This window comes from Camelus ferus, chromosome 34, assembly GCF_009834535.1.
Source record: "Camelus ferus isolate YT-003-E chromosome 34, BCGSAC_Cfer_1.0, whole genome shotgun sequence".
Taxonomy (NCBI): domain Eukaryota; kingdom Metazoa; phylum Chordata; class Mammalia; order Artiodactyla; family Camelidae; genus Camelus; species Camelus ferus.
This window is the reverse complement of record NC_045729.1, coordinates 5,619,442-5,636,886: the sequence shown is the minus strand read 5'-3', so window position 1 is coordinate 5,636,886 and position 17,445 is coordinate 5,619,442. Positions and strand designations below refer to the sequence as shown.

General features: G+C 33.1%; 1 protein-coding gene across 4 annotated transcripts in view; it reads right to left on the bottom strand.

Annotated features, from left to right (window-relative positions):
- Positions 1 to 8: 8 nt before the first annotated feature.
- Positions 9 to 17,445, bottom strand: part of KRAS (KRAS proto-oncogene, GTPase) — a 36,636-nt gene continuing 19,199 nt past the window's right edge. For 2 of the 4 annotated variants that reach the window (XM_032473303.1, XM_032473302.1), the window contains exons 3-6: positions 16,847 to 17,025; positions 15,716 to 15,875; positions 8,681 to 8,804; positions 4,344 to 4,478 (exon numbers count right to left, since the gene is read on the bottom strand). In XM_032473303.1, the coding sequence (XP_032329194.1) occupies positions 8,685 to 8,804; positions 15,716 to 15,875; positions 16,847 to 17,025 (459 nt within the window). In that variant the 3' untranslated portion in view covers positions 4,344 to 4,478; positions 8,681 to 8,684. Of the gene's footprint in view, positions 4,479 to 8,453; positions 8,455 to 8,680; positions 8,805 to 15,715; positions 15,876 to 16,846; positions 17,026 to 17,445 lie in introns of all 4 variants that reach the window. The other 2 variants (XM_032473305.1, XM_032473304.1) reach the window with 2 other exon arrangements.

Below are 17,445 nucleotides of genomic sequence, written 5' to 3'. Positions count from 1 at the left end.
CACTATCATAGTCACCATAACTATTTTTATTACATTACAATAATTAGGAGCAGTACAGTTCATGACAAAAATATTACAAATTTCAGATCACTTCACAGCACATACTCCTATAAACATTTAAAAGTTAATTTTAATTAAAAGAGTGGTCATTTTTAAATTTAATGTTTGATATGACCAACATTCCTAGGTCAGCGCAACCAAACGATGGAAAACAACTGGATCACACTGCAGATGTCCCACGAAGAAAAGCACAATGTACAAAATGTGCATGTTTCAGTTTACACTATACAAAAATAGTTAAAATACATTCCAGGTAAACATGTTACATTAAGAAATAGTACTAGTAAGAAATTGGCACTCAAAGGAAAAATGCAAAAGTATTTTCAACATGAAAACACAAGACAGTGGAATTGGAAACTTGTGGATAAAACATTACATAACCCATTTGAGCTCTATAGAGAAGGGGACCTTCTGTAATTGACATTTCTGCAGGTAATAACTCTGTTTTCCCTAAAGTCATCTAAAATTGCCTATTATCCCAAACAGGCACTTAAAACTATTAAACTAAAACAAGTATTAGTCTAGTTATGACTATTCTTCAAGAACTCATGTGAATATATCTTTAGAAAGAAAGAAATTTCATTTTATGAAGGAATTTACAGCTATCAGTTGTATGCTGTTCAGTTTCTCTGTAGATTTCATGCTACCCAATATTAACACCAAAGTTATTCAGCTTAAAGTAACTAATGGGTAGTTAAAAATCATTTAATACATAATCAAGAAATTTTTTCTGTTTGACAAATGGAAATGACAGTTTTTATTGCCTACCAAAAAACCTAAATGTGTATATATTGTTTAGAAAAACATGGTTAGAAGAAAAAAAAGAAAAACACTGGAATACAAATGAGATGAACTTGTGCAAACTGCAACTTAACATGCCTCACAAAGGTTCTATATATTTTAGGACAAAATTGTGCAATGGTGGCAAAGATTCTGATAACCTACAAAGTTAGGTTCTAATTCGTATATGCAGTGTGACTCAGTTAAAATAGAGCCTAGAATTCCTAATTGGGAATATTCACTCAAATTATACTACACACTTCTGCTACATTTTTCCACAAACATGTTAATGTCTAAAACTATGTAATTTAGCAATTTTTTTTCCAACTTCAACAAGGATTTTTATCTTTAAGGCTGTAATAATTAGGTAACGTTATTTCTAGGATTCTCTCTCCCCTTTTAAAATCTCTACAAAAACAAACCTTTTGTTAGACCATTCAAAATTCACATAATAAAGAATAATTACCACTGCCATAAAAAAAAATTGCCCAGCTACATCAAAAATTCAAGAGTCCTAAAAATCCCCTCAGCTATGCACTACAATTCCTGAAATATGGCCATTTCTTTCTCTTGTGTAGAAACAAGAGGAGGTACTATATTAGGTCTTCACACCCTACCTAGATAATGATCCATTAACCTGTAGTTTAGTGTAGTATTTCAGAAATCACGCTGATTTATACACATTAGTTTCCTTTTCTGTGAATTAGTTCAGGCATCTGTTTATTTGCACCCAGATACACACCACTAGTTTAGAATTCAATATTTAATTTTTAAAGTCTGTTTTAATTACTTAGACAAAGAAACCAACTAGAATATTACACACATGGGAATTTTAATACTATCTGACATACAACTTAATTTGTTCTATAACTGCCCCAATAGAATCACATACTTATGCAAAATAAACAATATAATCAAATTTACTCCTTCAAAACAATAAAGTAAACTGATTGACTTAATTTTAAAAAGTTGCTTGATTAAAGTTTGGAATCAGAGCAAAACAGTTATTTCAGAACTGAAAGAAACCTTTGAGACCAATCCTTTCTTTGCAGAACTACAATATGCATTATGTTCTCTTGGGTCATGTGCCAAGGGCCTCACCAAGAGACCCCTCTAGAATATAAGCACTACTGAAGGATTATGTCCCTTGTGTGGAGACACTGTAATATCCCCAGTGCCTTGTGCAGAGCCTGGCATCTAGTAGGCACGCAAATATTTGCTGAATAAATGAGTTCTGCTAAAAAGTAAGCTGTATGAATTAAATTTTAAAGTATCTTTGATTCATTGTAAGATTTTAGTTTTTAAAACAATGGAATGTATCACTATTACCAGGGCTAGTCCTAGTTGCAGATGGTGTAAGGAATTCTTTGAGCACTACCTTTATTAAATTCTCCTTCCACTGGATAGGGTTCTGTCTACTCCAAGCAAGTATGAAAATGCCTACTTAGTCACTAATGGGCCAGGCAGCAAAGAGATGATGTTCAAAGGATCAAGATTCAATTGCTACAGCCACCATCTGAAAATTAGCGATTAGGTCAAATTCCGCTGTGGTATCTGTCAGATTATGTTGAGCCTGTGGAAATAAGATACAGGGCATTCTGATATGACTTGATGGGAAGCCTTCATGAAGACACCCAAAGCAGCAATAAATCTTGAAGTTAGGGGACTTAGAACTAGAAAAAGCATCAAGTCATGGGGCATGTGGAAGGGTAGGCAGGCAAGACAACACTAATATGGGAGAAGTCCTGAAACTGGAGAATGGATATTCAAAAATAAGCTTCACCTCTTGCACAATTTTGCCTAAGACTGGTACTGAAGATGATAACACAGGTAAAAAGTTACAGACCGTGCTGAGACTGACAAACAGGTACACCCTTATGTAAACTGAATGTAAATCACATAGTTGTAATGCTAGATACAGCCTCGGAGATGACTTCTTTTAACATGAAGAAACAGACAGTAAGTGATCTGCCCATCAGATCACTGTTGGGAAAGACACCTAACTGGAATCCAAGTCACCTTTCTCCTTGTCCAGTGATATTTTCACCTCGATACACCATCTCACTTCAAATATTTTACAATAAGTTAACATTTTAAATGCACTGAAAGAATCATTTTGTTAACATTAATTTATCTATTTTATAAGTATTAGATATTCTTAAATATGGACCAAACTTGTGAAGTGTTTATGTAATGTTACTTTAGCCGGTGTTAAGAGAACCAGAGCCAATACTCAAGATTTTGAAACTTTTTAAACATTTCATTGTTTAAAAAAATTAAAATCTTGTCACCCCACCCTAAAGTCTCATTTAAAATAATGGTTTGTCTTGTTTTGGGTTTTTTTGTTTTTTGGTTTTTTTTTTAAATAAAAGTGATGTTCCTGAGTAGGACTACCACACGAGAATGTACCTTGCTGAGCTATCCAAGCTCTCTCCTGGCTCCCACTTTTGACCCACACTGGAAGACCACAGGGATGCAGTCCATCCTGTGAAACTCTGTGAAGCTCAAAGGTTCACCCAAGGCCTGGCCTTGCAACCTCGGTCTCTTTAACACCTACTAAGCTAAGTGGCCCAAATAATCTTTAACATCACTACCAGAGTTAAAACCATTTTCAAAGACTGAAGTTCAAGAAAAGACTTAAAAGTTATGCTAAGAAAGAGCACTCTGACACGGGGAGACTATGTTTAATTCCTATGAGAATTTTTTACACATTAAAATTTTTTCAATTACAAAAATTGAGTAGCATGTAAATATAGCCCCCAAATGGTTGTTATAATCCTCATTACATACTGGGTCTGCCTTAACAGGGAAAGCTATTCAGAGTATTATAGGAATTTATCTAAGGTGGAGAGTAAATGGCCTTTTAATATTTTCCATTGCCTTGTATTTTTTTTTCCATTTTTTCCCTTTTTATAGAAAAAATATAGTATTTTGGGGAATGTGACCATGACAAGTAGCAGTGGAAAGAAGGAGAAAACCTTTGTGAACAAGATAACTTTACATTCATTAAGGGTAACTGAAACCGTAGGACACGATGCCAACAAGATGAATCTACAGGAAGCCCCTAAATTTGTGTTCCCTCAATGTTTCAGTAAAACCAATCATGAAATCTCAACTGAAGTTATAATTAGTAATTAATTCATATCTGTGACTAGATAAAACATAGAATAGGGATGATTTGAAAGCTTCATTAATTTGTTTCACACCAAAGTTCACAATTGGTAAGAAAAATAGGAAGTAATCAATTGCATGCACCAAAAACCCCAAGACAAATCTCAGGTGTTCAGTTTCTTTTTCACAGGCATTGCTAGTTCAAAAACCAAAACTCAGGGAATACTGGCACTTAGAGGAAAAAAGTTTCCACTGTCATTTTAAAATAAGCATTCAAGATAAAAGCTAACAGTATGGATGGAGCAGAAAGAAAATTAGGTAATGCTAAAACAAATGCTAATAATTTAGTGTAATGTACAAAATTACCACTTTTACTTAAGTATGCCTTAAGAAAAAAGTACAAATTGTATTTACATAATTATACACTTTGTCTTTGACTTCTTTTTCTTCTTTTTACCGTCTTTGCTCATCTTTTCTTTATGTTTTCGAATTTCTCGAACTAATGTATAGAAGGCATCGTCAACACCCTGAAACAAATAACAAGTATTAAAATGTGAATATACAGGATGGCTTGGGGTGTACAGGTAACAGAAGGATATGTTACTAATGGAAACATTAATATTGAGAAAGGATACTTAACATTTCTCTTTAGGCGACTGAATATATTCTTAAATGTCTTCATGGATATTTGGCTTATATAAATAGGAACACTGATTTTCACTAAAGTCAATGGCACAGAATCTTATACATGGTTAACACATGACTTTTTCCCAGAACTTAATTTGCTACTAATTTTTTCCATAGTGGCCAAAATATGTATGTATTTGTGTGAATATGTATTTATACTCCATTCTCCCTGAGTTTCTAGACATTTGATATAAGCCCACGCAACTATGTACTGTTTTCATAAATACTGTAATGTTTGAGCTTTGGTTCCATACTTATTTAAATCTATTAAATTTAAATAATTACCAAGTAAACAATAATATGCTTTCAGTTTTCAAATAATATATGTTAAGGCATTAGTTTCAATTCATATACTTTTGATATGAGAAATTCCCAGTGACCACAACACAAAACACACTACCTTGAAAAATGTGATACCTCTCTTTGTGGGAAGAGGAGCTACATCATTTTAACGGTGGTGTCCTCTGCCAAATTGGAGGCAATCTTAAAAATTTTTTTTTTAAGTTTCTGTTTATTTAGTATATTAAGTATTCAAAAGTTTGCCATGTAAAGTCAAATGCTGTATCTTTGAAGAAATTTCCATTTGGTCATTTTGGCCTACATCTATTTGTGGTCAAAGCAAGTTATCTAAGTCAACAATGGCTAAAAGTGATTTCAAGTCAGAATAATTTTCAACCTAATCATTCATACCCAACATGAGAAACGGCACTCTGAAAGTGGCAGCAGGACAGCAGATTTTAACCCTGCAATACTGGTCTGTAAGATCCATACGTAAGTCAATTCTTGTCATACCACTGTTAAAAAGCAAATTAAATATAGAAGAAAAATAAAAAAATTAAAGAAAAATTTGATCCTGTATATATTTTAAAATCTTTCAACTGAGTAGTATCAAAAAAAAAAAAAAAAAAAAAAAAAGCCTGTTAACCTAATAATGTTTTCAAACCTAGCACTAGAGGGAGTCTTACGAACAAACACGCACCAAATGAAGCTGTATAAATCAAGCCACTTTAAGAGCAATGAAAACTGGGTTTTTACTCATTTAAACCACCTCTGTTGAATATTAATATAAACACATTCATTAAGTTATATATTATCTTGAAAATAATTTAAAATTTGAAGATTTAACAGTGATATATCATTTCTCCTTTACTGCATTACTAAGATCTTCTACAATTAATATTTCAAAATAATAACAAAATTAGTTCAGGGCATTTTCATTCAAGTTACATTTAACTAATTTTCACAATAGATCTAAAATTTAGAAAAGTATTACCAATATTTTTAAAGAATTAAACACAGAATGGGAATGAGAGGCTTGCTCACATTGAAATAGTGGTAGGAGAGCCACCAGCATTATTGGTTTAAATACCAGTGAATAAAAGTCCCCAACGAAGCCCCCAGACTGCACTCACTCATGTTCTGGTATCACTACTGATGTAACATATGCTTCTGTTTCACTCAAAGGAGAGGGGAAAAGTGGTCAGACAGCTTATCAGCAATACAGTCAAGGCTTTATATAAACCTTCATGCTAACCCTCAACACATATAAAGAGCAAAAAACTTCCAATGATATAATAAAGAGTAATTATTTGATAGCTCACCAACGCCTAATTTATAATTATAAACTCTTAGAATGACATGGAATCATAAAGGAGGATCTCCTCCAGTTTCCTACCCTCACAAATTCCCTTTGATCACACATCCTTATGTAGTCTACCCCATTTCAACTCCTTTTATAATGAAGAAAAATGTCAATGGTACCAAAATGGGGAAGCAGATAAAATGAAGAACCATGAGACGGGTATAGAGAAGACACAGCCTAAGGTGAAGACAATATATAAGTATTTAGGAGACAATGAGGGCAGAATCTGATAATGTTACCTTCTAAGATTCTGACAAATACTTTACATTCATATTGCACTGAACTTTCCTTCTTATATAATCTCACTAAAATTAATGACTTCAATGATTAGGGAAATGTTAAAATAGGGCATTGAATGCCTTTTTTCATGTGGGAATTAATCATTTCACAACACACATAAAAGACAATTATTTTGTTTAAACTCATCATTTTGGGATGAAGAGAAACTAATTTGTACATATTTACCTTTCTCAAATTAATTCTGTAAAAATATTTTGTTTAAAATTTTAAGTATTACCCAAGAACTTTTTTCTTTATGTAGATGCTATCCATATCCACTGAAAAAATTAAGGACTCGGTTCATCATGCCCAACAATCTGACATTCAGACCACAGTCACTGACAACGTAGTCTGCACAAATCAGAAATGTTAGAAAAGTATATGCTTTCACCTTTGCTTTAAATAAAAACTAAATCATAAAGCTTATTCTAAATAGTTCTACTTTTAAAATCATCTAATAATAAGACAATAAGAGGAGAGAATTTAAAAAAACTATCACCTAAATCTGGTCACGCCTACTATTATTTTTAAATGTTTTACTTTTCAGACTACATCATGGTGTTGTTTCACCACAACTTTTAAATTAAAATATTGCTTTACACAGTGATACTCAAAAAATATTAAGCATTCACAAATCTCAATAAAAATTCATGCCAGTCACGCTTTGTTTCTTCTGAGTTTAGTTCATCAGTATACCACATAGTATCTTTTGGAACTTAGGCTATTATTCAGATGTTTATTTTATATTTGGGGAAAATATATTACTTCAAAATTTAAACTCATATCATAAAGAATACCAACCTTTAGTTTAATCAGTACAATAAATGATGTTCTATAATTTTATTTCATGTTCTCACAGAACATTACATGTTACAAATAATATGCATCAAAATCTTAAGCTTTGGCATGTACTTTACGGCATCAATTCAGTGAAATATTTTCTGAGCAAGACCAAATTTAATATGGGTTGGTTTAACAATGGAAATTGAGAAATTTCACTCAGTAAATCCAACTAGGCAGCTACTGTGTGCCAGGAATCTCATTAGGCCATGGACATGCAAAGATTAAAAATATATGATTCTGGCTAAGATTCTTACCGTACAGGACTCAAATATAAAAGGGGTTATTTCAGTTTAACATGGCGAGCATGGAGCAGTTACCAGCAGTATACTGGGAACACACAGGCAGAGCTTTATGCCCAGTCTATGGGGCTGAAAGAAAGATTCTTAGAGAACAAGAGATTAGACAATCATGGAAGTGTATCAGGAAGGCTAGGAGCTAAGAACACTGGCTTTCCAAACAAGAGCAACAGCCGAGACTCAAGGGAAGGTAAGAAATAACGAGGTACTGATTTACATAAGGACAAAAACATTTCAGGCAAGGAGTTTTTAGAGAAAAGGCCAAAGGCTGAAGAGGGAGGAAGGTGTTAGGAGCAATATATACGCTATGAAACTTGAGACTTTGCTCTATAGTAACAGGTGATTAGATTTAAAGATAAGAAAATGACGTTTCTTTTAAGTATCTCTCTCTGGTTACACTGTGAATGAAGGCAGCAAAAGGTAAACCAAGTAAGAGGTTACAACAGTGCCAGCAAGACCTCATAGGGGCCTGAACCAATGATGTAACTAAAGTTAGAATGTAACATCTTAACAGGATTTGTAGTTGCCTCCAGATGGGGGTGAAAAAGAGGGGTTTAGTAATCATCCCAAGACTGCCACGTTTCTCACTTGGGTAAAAAAGTGACGATGCCACTGAGTCAGAAAGCACAGACAGAACAGGAGTTTGCTTGTGGAATGTCCAAAAGAAAAACACACCGTCAGAGTGGCCCTTTCCCGCCTTCTGGGCCATTCACCTGACCCCTCTGTACGGCTCCTCACATTTCTTCTCTCTAGACCCTGTGACAATGGTCATCTAATGGTCTATGGTCATCAGAAACGCCTCAATTATTATTAATTCCCATTAGATTAAAAATAAATGTGTTAACCAGGGAAACAAACTACAAGTTTCTTACTTTTTAATACTTCACATTAGAATCCACACCTAGGTAAGTTCTAAGGTGGTTACTACTTTGTCACCTTTGAAAAAACCTGCTTTCTGCCAAAATTAATATGCTGAACTTACCAGATTACATTACAATGCATTTTTTAATTTTCACACAGCCAGGAGTCTTTTCTTCTTTGCAGATTTTTTTCAATCTGTATTGTCGGATCTCTCTCACCAATGTATAGAAAGCATCCTCCACTCTCTGCATTGTAAAACACAACTTTCTTTAAAGTCTGTTTCATTGGTAAAAATAATTTATTGGGACAGCCATGTGCAAGAAGTTTGAAATTATGAGCTTTACTTGAGAATTTGTTTTTAAACAGACATCAGATTGTTTGAATGAAACTGGGGATTCAATTTTAAAATATGGGCTTAAATCCTGGTTTGTTCTTTAAAGTCAGTTTTATTTTGTAATGTGATTAGAATTAAAAAAAAAAAACTTAAATTAGGAACCTATGTATCAACTTAGTGCAGTCATTTTAGTTTGCTAGTTCTGGAATTAATCAAAGCCTAAACTGAAGTTAGACTTAAAGTAGTTCTTTGATTTTGGGAAAACAAGTGACTTATGTAGCACTGATTCCCCCCCCTGCTCTGAGTGAGGAATGAGGAGAAAAATGGTGCAAAAGGGATATTTAACCTTTGTTTAAACACACACGCACAAAATACCTCAAAATATAGCTGGGTCAAGAGACTGGAATCAAGTCCTATCTTCAATCACAACACTGTTCAGTCAGTTTCCAGGGCCCACAACTGAGACTGGGACTGGGACTTTATGGATGGAGAACTACATTATTTAAATAAAAATGCTGAATGAGGACCGTTTACCAGAAAATGAAAATATCTTGAAATGTCTTAAAAATTAATTTTTAAAACAATATTCAACTATACTGGTCATACGTTCTATTCCAATTTAAATACTCTGAAGGGGCAGAGGGGGCTTTTCCTGCCCAAGGTGATGGAAAGAAATCTATGACAACAAACACAATCATATATGGCTGTCTGGGGCTCAGTCAAGGTTTTATTGTCCTCTCCAGTCTAGAGAATTAGGTGGTAGCTGAGAGGACAAAATGTTCCGATAACTGTACTGCTGGTTTGCCCAGAGAAACATCAGCACCAAATTAGAAGCCTGCATCTAAAAGAGAAATGCACACAAATATTCATCTACATGTTGTACAGACTAACTTAAATATGTGTGCTCATTCTTTGAAAAGAAAGACGTGTTTAGGAAAAGATGTCAGTGGTATATTTTATTACGCATTTAATTTTGACCTTAAACTGTTCCTTTAATTTTAAGAATGAATGATTCACAACGGGGACTGGCACATTTTAGCTCTCTGGGATTGGTAACAGCAGTCTTTCTATGAACCAAACGTGATAAAATGGACCCAGTACCTAAAAAACTAGTATGTATCAAAAGTATGGTTTGTAATTTTAAATTCAATTAGGCACAGAGAATCAGCCATTTAAGTATTAACTTAAGTAAACCAACAGCTAAGGCTTAATTTTTGCATGCTGAAGTCATTGCACATCCACTGCCTGCAACAGTTAAGAAAAAAAGGGGACCTCAATTCTTCAGGGTATATTAATTTTTATAAATCTCAAGAATATATTAAGAACTGCTTCAGTGGGACTCAGTAATTTACCTTTAAAGTAAAATTTTAATTTAAAATTCATAAAAATTTCAGTTAAGAAGTAGGGATTTAAATAATATGTTGATTATATATTATAATGTACCGCTCAGGTTACTTATACCATTTCATGATTTTTTTTTAATTTAGCTATCCAATACAAAACGCATGATAGCCCAAGGAAATTTTTATATCCTATTTTTAATGGAATCAATTTAATCAACTTGCTAGCTAAGCCAACTTCAAAATTAAAATTTCCAATTATTTTCTGAAATCATTAAATATGTTGGTACTTTAAATTAGATAGCCATTTGTACCTGTGTCCAAAATTTTTAATATTTTATATTTATCATTAATTGTCAAGGAGAGGGTTTGTTTTACTCTTAAGTCCTTAAAAATTATGTATCAGAAATCCTCATGATTAAATTAGAGAAATAATTTAAAGTGTTAAAATAGCTCTAGTAAAGCATGTAAAACGTAAAGCATGAGCATGTATTTAAGATATTTTCACAAATGATTCTCTTCAATTTGAAAATCAATGTAAGAAATTAAAATATATATATATATATATAAAAACCAGGTAAAGCTCATATTTTTCAGTAATATAAACTTTTATTTGTGTTTTTAAAAAAGTCACAAAGTCAATGTAAAAGTACTGAAACACACTATGATGGGGTAAAATAGGGGTTTGGTCCTCTACTAATTTAGCAGAAGCAAATTTTGATGGTAACTTATTTCTAAAATTAGTTTGAAAGTGTCTACTTTTTAAGTGTGCACATCCCCATCACCAATGCCAGAATATATGATTTTTGTTTCCAGCAATGCAGAGAGAATTGGAAGCCAGTAATTAAAAAGAAATGATTACTACCCGCCACCAAGAATTCAGTATGAGGACCTCAGAGGTTAAGATAATTAACAACACTGAGAAACAGTTATTCCAGAGTGACTTTTATCATTTCTCATTTTTACTAATAAGACATTTAAATTAGATTTTAAAGAATCATTTATTTACCATATTTCCTCAGACTTTAATTACTTATTTCCTGATAATATGCTTTAAAGTCATACTGACATCAAGAGAACGTTATTGATCCTTGTTGTGTATCTTAAACCAGTGGCACAGAACACTGGTTTTATATTCCAAAATTTGTAGGTAATTTTAGAAGATTAAGTGCAGCCAAAACAGATGTTTAATACCCACTATGAGTAGTTCCTAAGGTCTTAACTGCCATGTAATGATTTATTCTTGAGAACATGGCTTGTTGCCAAGTATACTCATTTTCAAATGTTAATATTATCAAAACTTTAAGAATTACAATTGAAACAAAAGTACATGTAGGAACAAAAGCGCCTTTTTTCATATAATGTGAATTTTTTTAAATCAAGAGATTTGACAATATTTTCAGCTCAGCTATGATCTGAAAACATACCGTGAGACTATAGAAATAGAGCATTCCCAGTACAGGAGAAAGAACAAACGAATAACACCATTCTATACCTGGTGCCTATAACACTTTCACTAAGCCATTTAATTTTAAACAAGCGTTTGTTCCAGTTGAATGGCTCATTATCTGCAAAAACTCTTTCAAGGAAATAAATAACACTTCAAATACCCAAACTGTAGACAGATGAAAGAATACTAGCCTTCTTGAGGGAGAGGAATGGGGGGAACAAGATGTATTCTAAAAAGCAACTTCACTCTGCTGAACGGGAAAGAAACCTTGCCCAATGATAACCCATCTCAGGAGCCACTGAAATGCAACAATATCATTATTTGGGAGGCTATAAAGTGGGTGCCCAGCAGCTGCTCAGTAACTGTTTTACCTACTTTTAACTCGTGAAAAGCTGAGGCTCAAAATACTGATCTTATGTACACAAACCCAACTACTATTAAACAAAGAAATATGGCATATAAGGAAGTGTTTTTGTTAAGTTTGCTCTGTGAAAACTATTTGCTTATGAGCTTTCTTTAATGGAGGTCTTCTAACAATTAATTTTAAGTATCTAGAAATTAACAGCAAAAAACAGAAAATTAATCACTCAATATTTTTAAGTTCATAAAACAAGTTTTCATCTTATGCTCAAATTGAGATGTCCAGAGAGCAAAAAGCTGAATCGCGAGTGGCAGATACTCAGAGAATTCTGCTTTTGTCATCCACTTTACTGAATGCTCCCCACTTTTGATTTTAGCAGACTGGAAAACACACAGCTCATTACCATGGTGTCAGTGTTTTGGTCTCAAGAGCCTTTGCCAACACTGCCATGCACTGTCCAAAGAGGCCAGGAAAATGTCACCTCGTAACTGCCCAGATAAACGTGAACCAGGTAGCAGTCTTTATACACTAGGAACATAGGGGCCACATACAGCATACTGGCAGAAAGTAAAAACCAGTGGCCTTTTGGATGTGGACTAAAATGATGGTTAAAAAATAGAATTTATCATATTCTAGCCATATAATGGGCTTTTTAAAATAAGAAACTAATTAAGTTGGTAAAATATATAGTCTGCAACCCTTACCTTAAAAAAGCCATAGCAAAACTATTTCTCTTTCACAGAATACATGTTTTACTTTAAAATTACTAATGTTCACCTGTAAAATTTAAGTCTGACCTAACTTCCCACGTCTAGTCAAAGAACACAGCTCCCCAGACGGTCAATGACCAGCACACTGTAACCTGCAAGCCCAGTGCAGCCACCGCCTGTACTTCTGTACTGGCCACAAGCTTAGCATGGTTTCCGCATTTTTAAAAGTTTGTAAGAAAAAAAATGCAACAGATACCACCTGTGGCTCACAAAGCCTAAATTATTTACCATCTGGCCTTTCGCAGAAAAAGTCAGCCAGCCCCTGACTTATATCTACCAAAAGTTCTAAATGAATGTCCTGTTCCTGCTGACTTGAATATAACTTTCTGTTGTTTGTATTTTAAGTTCATGCTCAAGACCAAAACTTAGGGCGTGAAGCAAGTAGCTGCTGATTAAATGCAACAAGGATAAGCATATTTATTTTGTTTGAATAATAAATAGCAGATGCACAATAAAACACTGCAGAAAATAGGGCTTCAAATTTTCACAAAATCTGGGGATGTAAAATTTATGGAAATTTACATATATCATTTTCTCAGTTACTTGGAATAGCTCTTTAAAGTCTTCCAAAAGCATGCAAATATCAAGTTAATTTCAACAGAGAAAGATGAATAAACTTTTGAAAGACAAATCAACAAGTCCATGTAATAAAGAGAAAAAAATCAAAGATCAGAAACTAAATATCTGATTATAATCTAGCAACATAAATTACATAACAGTATCAATGAAACAGGATTTAAATACAAGAAAAGCTGAGTGACAGAAGGTTAAGAAATAAAGTACAAGTATTCCTTATATTTTAACAATCCATAAAAAATGTCTACAAAGCAAATTTAAGTTAATCCACTGGTATCACACATACTATATCCCGTTCCCTATCCCCCCCACCCCCCCACAAAACCAGTATAAAACCTAAACATCTATTTTAAAAGGAAACCAGGTATTCTTCTGATTAGTTATGATGCTGGGGTATGTTAAAGCACTAACATCAAACACTAAGAATAAGCAATACTTCTGAGGTAGTAACCATACAACTAGGAAAGAAGATACAGCTCCTTAGGCTCTTACAGAATGAGAAGGGGAGGGCAACACTGTAGGAATAACAAGACTTCCTTTTACTGCCCTTTATTGCCTTTCTATTGCAAATGTAGCCCACGTACCAAAGTGAGCAACACCTGAGAGCTTGCTAAAAATGCAGAATCACAGGTTCAACCTAGACCCTAATTCTAATTCAGAATTAGAATCTGGATCTGAGTAGGAAGCCCAGTTGATTCATATGCGTATTGAAGTATGAGAAGCACTGCTTTATTTGCAGCCCTTTACAACATTAGGCCAAGTCCCTTAGATTTTTTTTCTTTTCTTTAGAAAATGTAAACTAACATGTTCGCTAGTCTAAAAGGTATCTTTTAAAAGTTGCAAATAATGCAAGTTAATAAAATATTTATGGTATATTCTAGATAGTAGGTTTGTAAATGTTTTCAATAAAATTCCTTCAATTATATATCTGAAAATTTTTCATACGCAAATGGGAGAAAAAGTTGTAACACTATAATCATGTTTTCTGAGTACCTCCTAAGGGAAATCAAAGTCAGAGAAGACCAGTACAAAGAAGACGAAAACCAAACCTTTACCCAGTCTTTGGGACCTGGGAATGATATGAATGAAATTTTAATTCCTCCAAAGTAAAGTGAAATAATGTATATACCAAATATTTCTTTAACTTATAAATCAGATTTTAGAATGAGATTTCTATACTATGATCAAACACCCCAGAAATTCAGCTTTTAATCCCAAAATGAAAACTTAAAATAGAATTCTTTTTTTTTTTCCACTGTGTATCAAATTTGCACAACTAGAAAGTGGTACATGTGATCTTCCACTAGGGAAACAGACATACATACTAGCTGAATGATGGTTTACTTTAAAGTATTTCCCCCTTTATAAAATTTAGTGAAAGGTCTAGAGTGTGTTTTTGTCAGTTAAACCATGTAATAAGATGTTCATCAGTTTTCAGCTTCTAGCATTATGAAGTTAAATTCCATGAAACTGGTTTTCTGGGCTCATAGTTGCACATATGGCAAGGCCCCATAAAAGGTTCCATATTGTGTGGAACATATTAGTATCCCATCATAACCTTACATATTCCTTTCTAGGATTTTTTTCTATATGTTAAACTCTTATTTCATACAAATAGGTTAAATAATACCAATTATTTTATTTTACCTAGAGAAAAAGCTACTTTTAACATAAAGATAGTTTTTGAAAAATTCAGGACCAAGCTGGCAATATTTTTTATCAGAACAACACAGTAAATGAAAAATTTTTAAATATTCTCTTGCTTTAATAAAACTTTCTTCAAAAATAAATAAATCCTTACAAAAATTCTACCAGAGTAAAATTCTTCAAATACAACAAAATTCAGTCTAGAAAACATACGACATAATACTCTTAAAAGCACTTCTAAAATAGGAAACTCAAAATTTGTTTCCTTGTTCTTTGACTTTATAAATATAACAGTAAAAAAAAAGAAAATTCCCACATTTCTTGAATCTTGAATATAAGATGTGCTGAGTTGAAGAAAAAAGTTCAGTGTAGAAAGAAACCAAAGCCAAAAATAATACCACAGGCACTGGAGTAAAAAGGGCTGCCTCCCACATCCTTAAGAGAACATTTACCAAATAAATATTGTTTCATTTCCTATTTTAGTATAATAGAAAAAAAACTGACAAATTATATCAACTGATATAACAATAATGCTATCAAGTATGTGTATTAATGTTCTTGCCCTCCTGGCACCAAATGACAATATTAAAATATGTAATAGTAAATGATGATTAATGACTAAAATCACATGAAATAGTCTGCAGAGAAGAGGTTTGTATTTATTACAGTTTTACTTACCTGTCTTGTTTTTGCTGATGTTTCAATGAAGGGAATTCCATAACTTCTTGCTAAGTCCTGAGCCTGTTTTGTGTCTACTGTTCTAGAAGGCAAATCACATTTATTTCCTACTAGGACCATAGGTACATCTTCAGAGTCTTTAACTCTTTTTATTTGTTCTCTGGGGAGGAAGAAAAAAAAGTTATAGCAGAAGAATTAGTAACAAAAACCTTTCAAAAATTGTCCAACTTCATCTCATAAAATATGGCTAAAAGACCTAGTTCCCATCACACCAAATTTTCCTTTCTCCTCCTTCAAGTTATTTTTCTCTGTGTCCCTTGAAAGATCAAATACCTAGAAATATAGTAAAACTACAATCCAGTAGGTTCATATGCAGGTAGGTCAGAAGGATAAAACAGAAATACTGAACGATTCTAGGCCAAAAGAGTGTTACACCTAATTTAAAAAAATTTAATCTTAGAAACATATACTATATATGTTGTTAAATGTTTATGTAGAATTAAAAAGTTTTTTTAAAAATACGAATTATAACATAAACATAATCTTCACATTCCATTCTTTAAAAAAAGAGCACCAAGTGGAAAGATTCTGATATCTATTGGACAATTATTTTATTAAAAGTAGATGGTTTTATGCAAATTTCTCAGATTCTTTAAATACTGTATTGTTCTAACACTTCAACCTTACAACTTCAGAGTTAAGCTTTTTTCCTTAATTATCTAAGGCCAACATTTCTCCGATTCCAAGGAATTCTATACTAAATATACTATTCGGCACCTAAATTTAAGGCACCATCTCAATGACCTTTTCACATTTTTGTTCATGGTTTTTATTTTTATGATGGATCTAGCTTAAAGCCTTGTTTCTCCAGTATAGCGTGGTTAAGAGCACAGGTTTTAGAGTCAAATGGGCCTACGTTTCAATTCCATCACTACTACCATGTGATCCAGAACAAGTTACACAATTGCTCTAATCCTTAAGAACTTCATTTCTAAAACAGGGATATTACCTACCTCATAAAAATTATTTTAAAATTTAAATTAGATAACTTGTGCATGGCAGTTAGCAAAGACTCAATAAGTGGAAGATACAATTACCCCTCAGTGTCTATTTTATTCAACTTAAACCCACCTATAATGGTGAATATCTTCAAATGACTTAGTATTATTTATGGCAAATACACAAAGAAAGCCCTCCCCAGTCCTCATGTACTGGTCCCTCATTGCACTGTACTCCTCTTGACCTGCTGTGTCGAGAATATCCAAGAGACAGGTTTCTCCATCAATTACTACTTGTTTCCTGTAGGAATCCTGAGAAGGGAGAAACACAGTCTGGATTATTATGGCGCACCTTTTATTTTTAAGAAAGATGTTAGACACAACTCTGGAACAAACAAACAAACAAAACAACCCAATTCAAAACTGGGCAAAGTACTTGAATAGGCAAATCTCCAAAGAAAATACATAAATGGCCAATAAGCACTTGAAAAGATACCTAACATCACTTAGGAAATACAAATCAAAATGAGTTATCACTTTATACCCATTAGGATGGCTACTTAAAAAAAAAAAGAAAATAACAAGTGCTAGCGAGGATACAGAGAACAAAAAGTCACACACAGAAGTACCATAAAATCCATCAATCCCATTCCCCGATATACAAATAGAAGAACCGAAAGCAGAAACCCAAACCCGTGTATGCCAATGGTCACAGCAGCATATTTTATAATA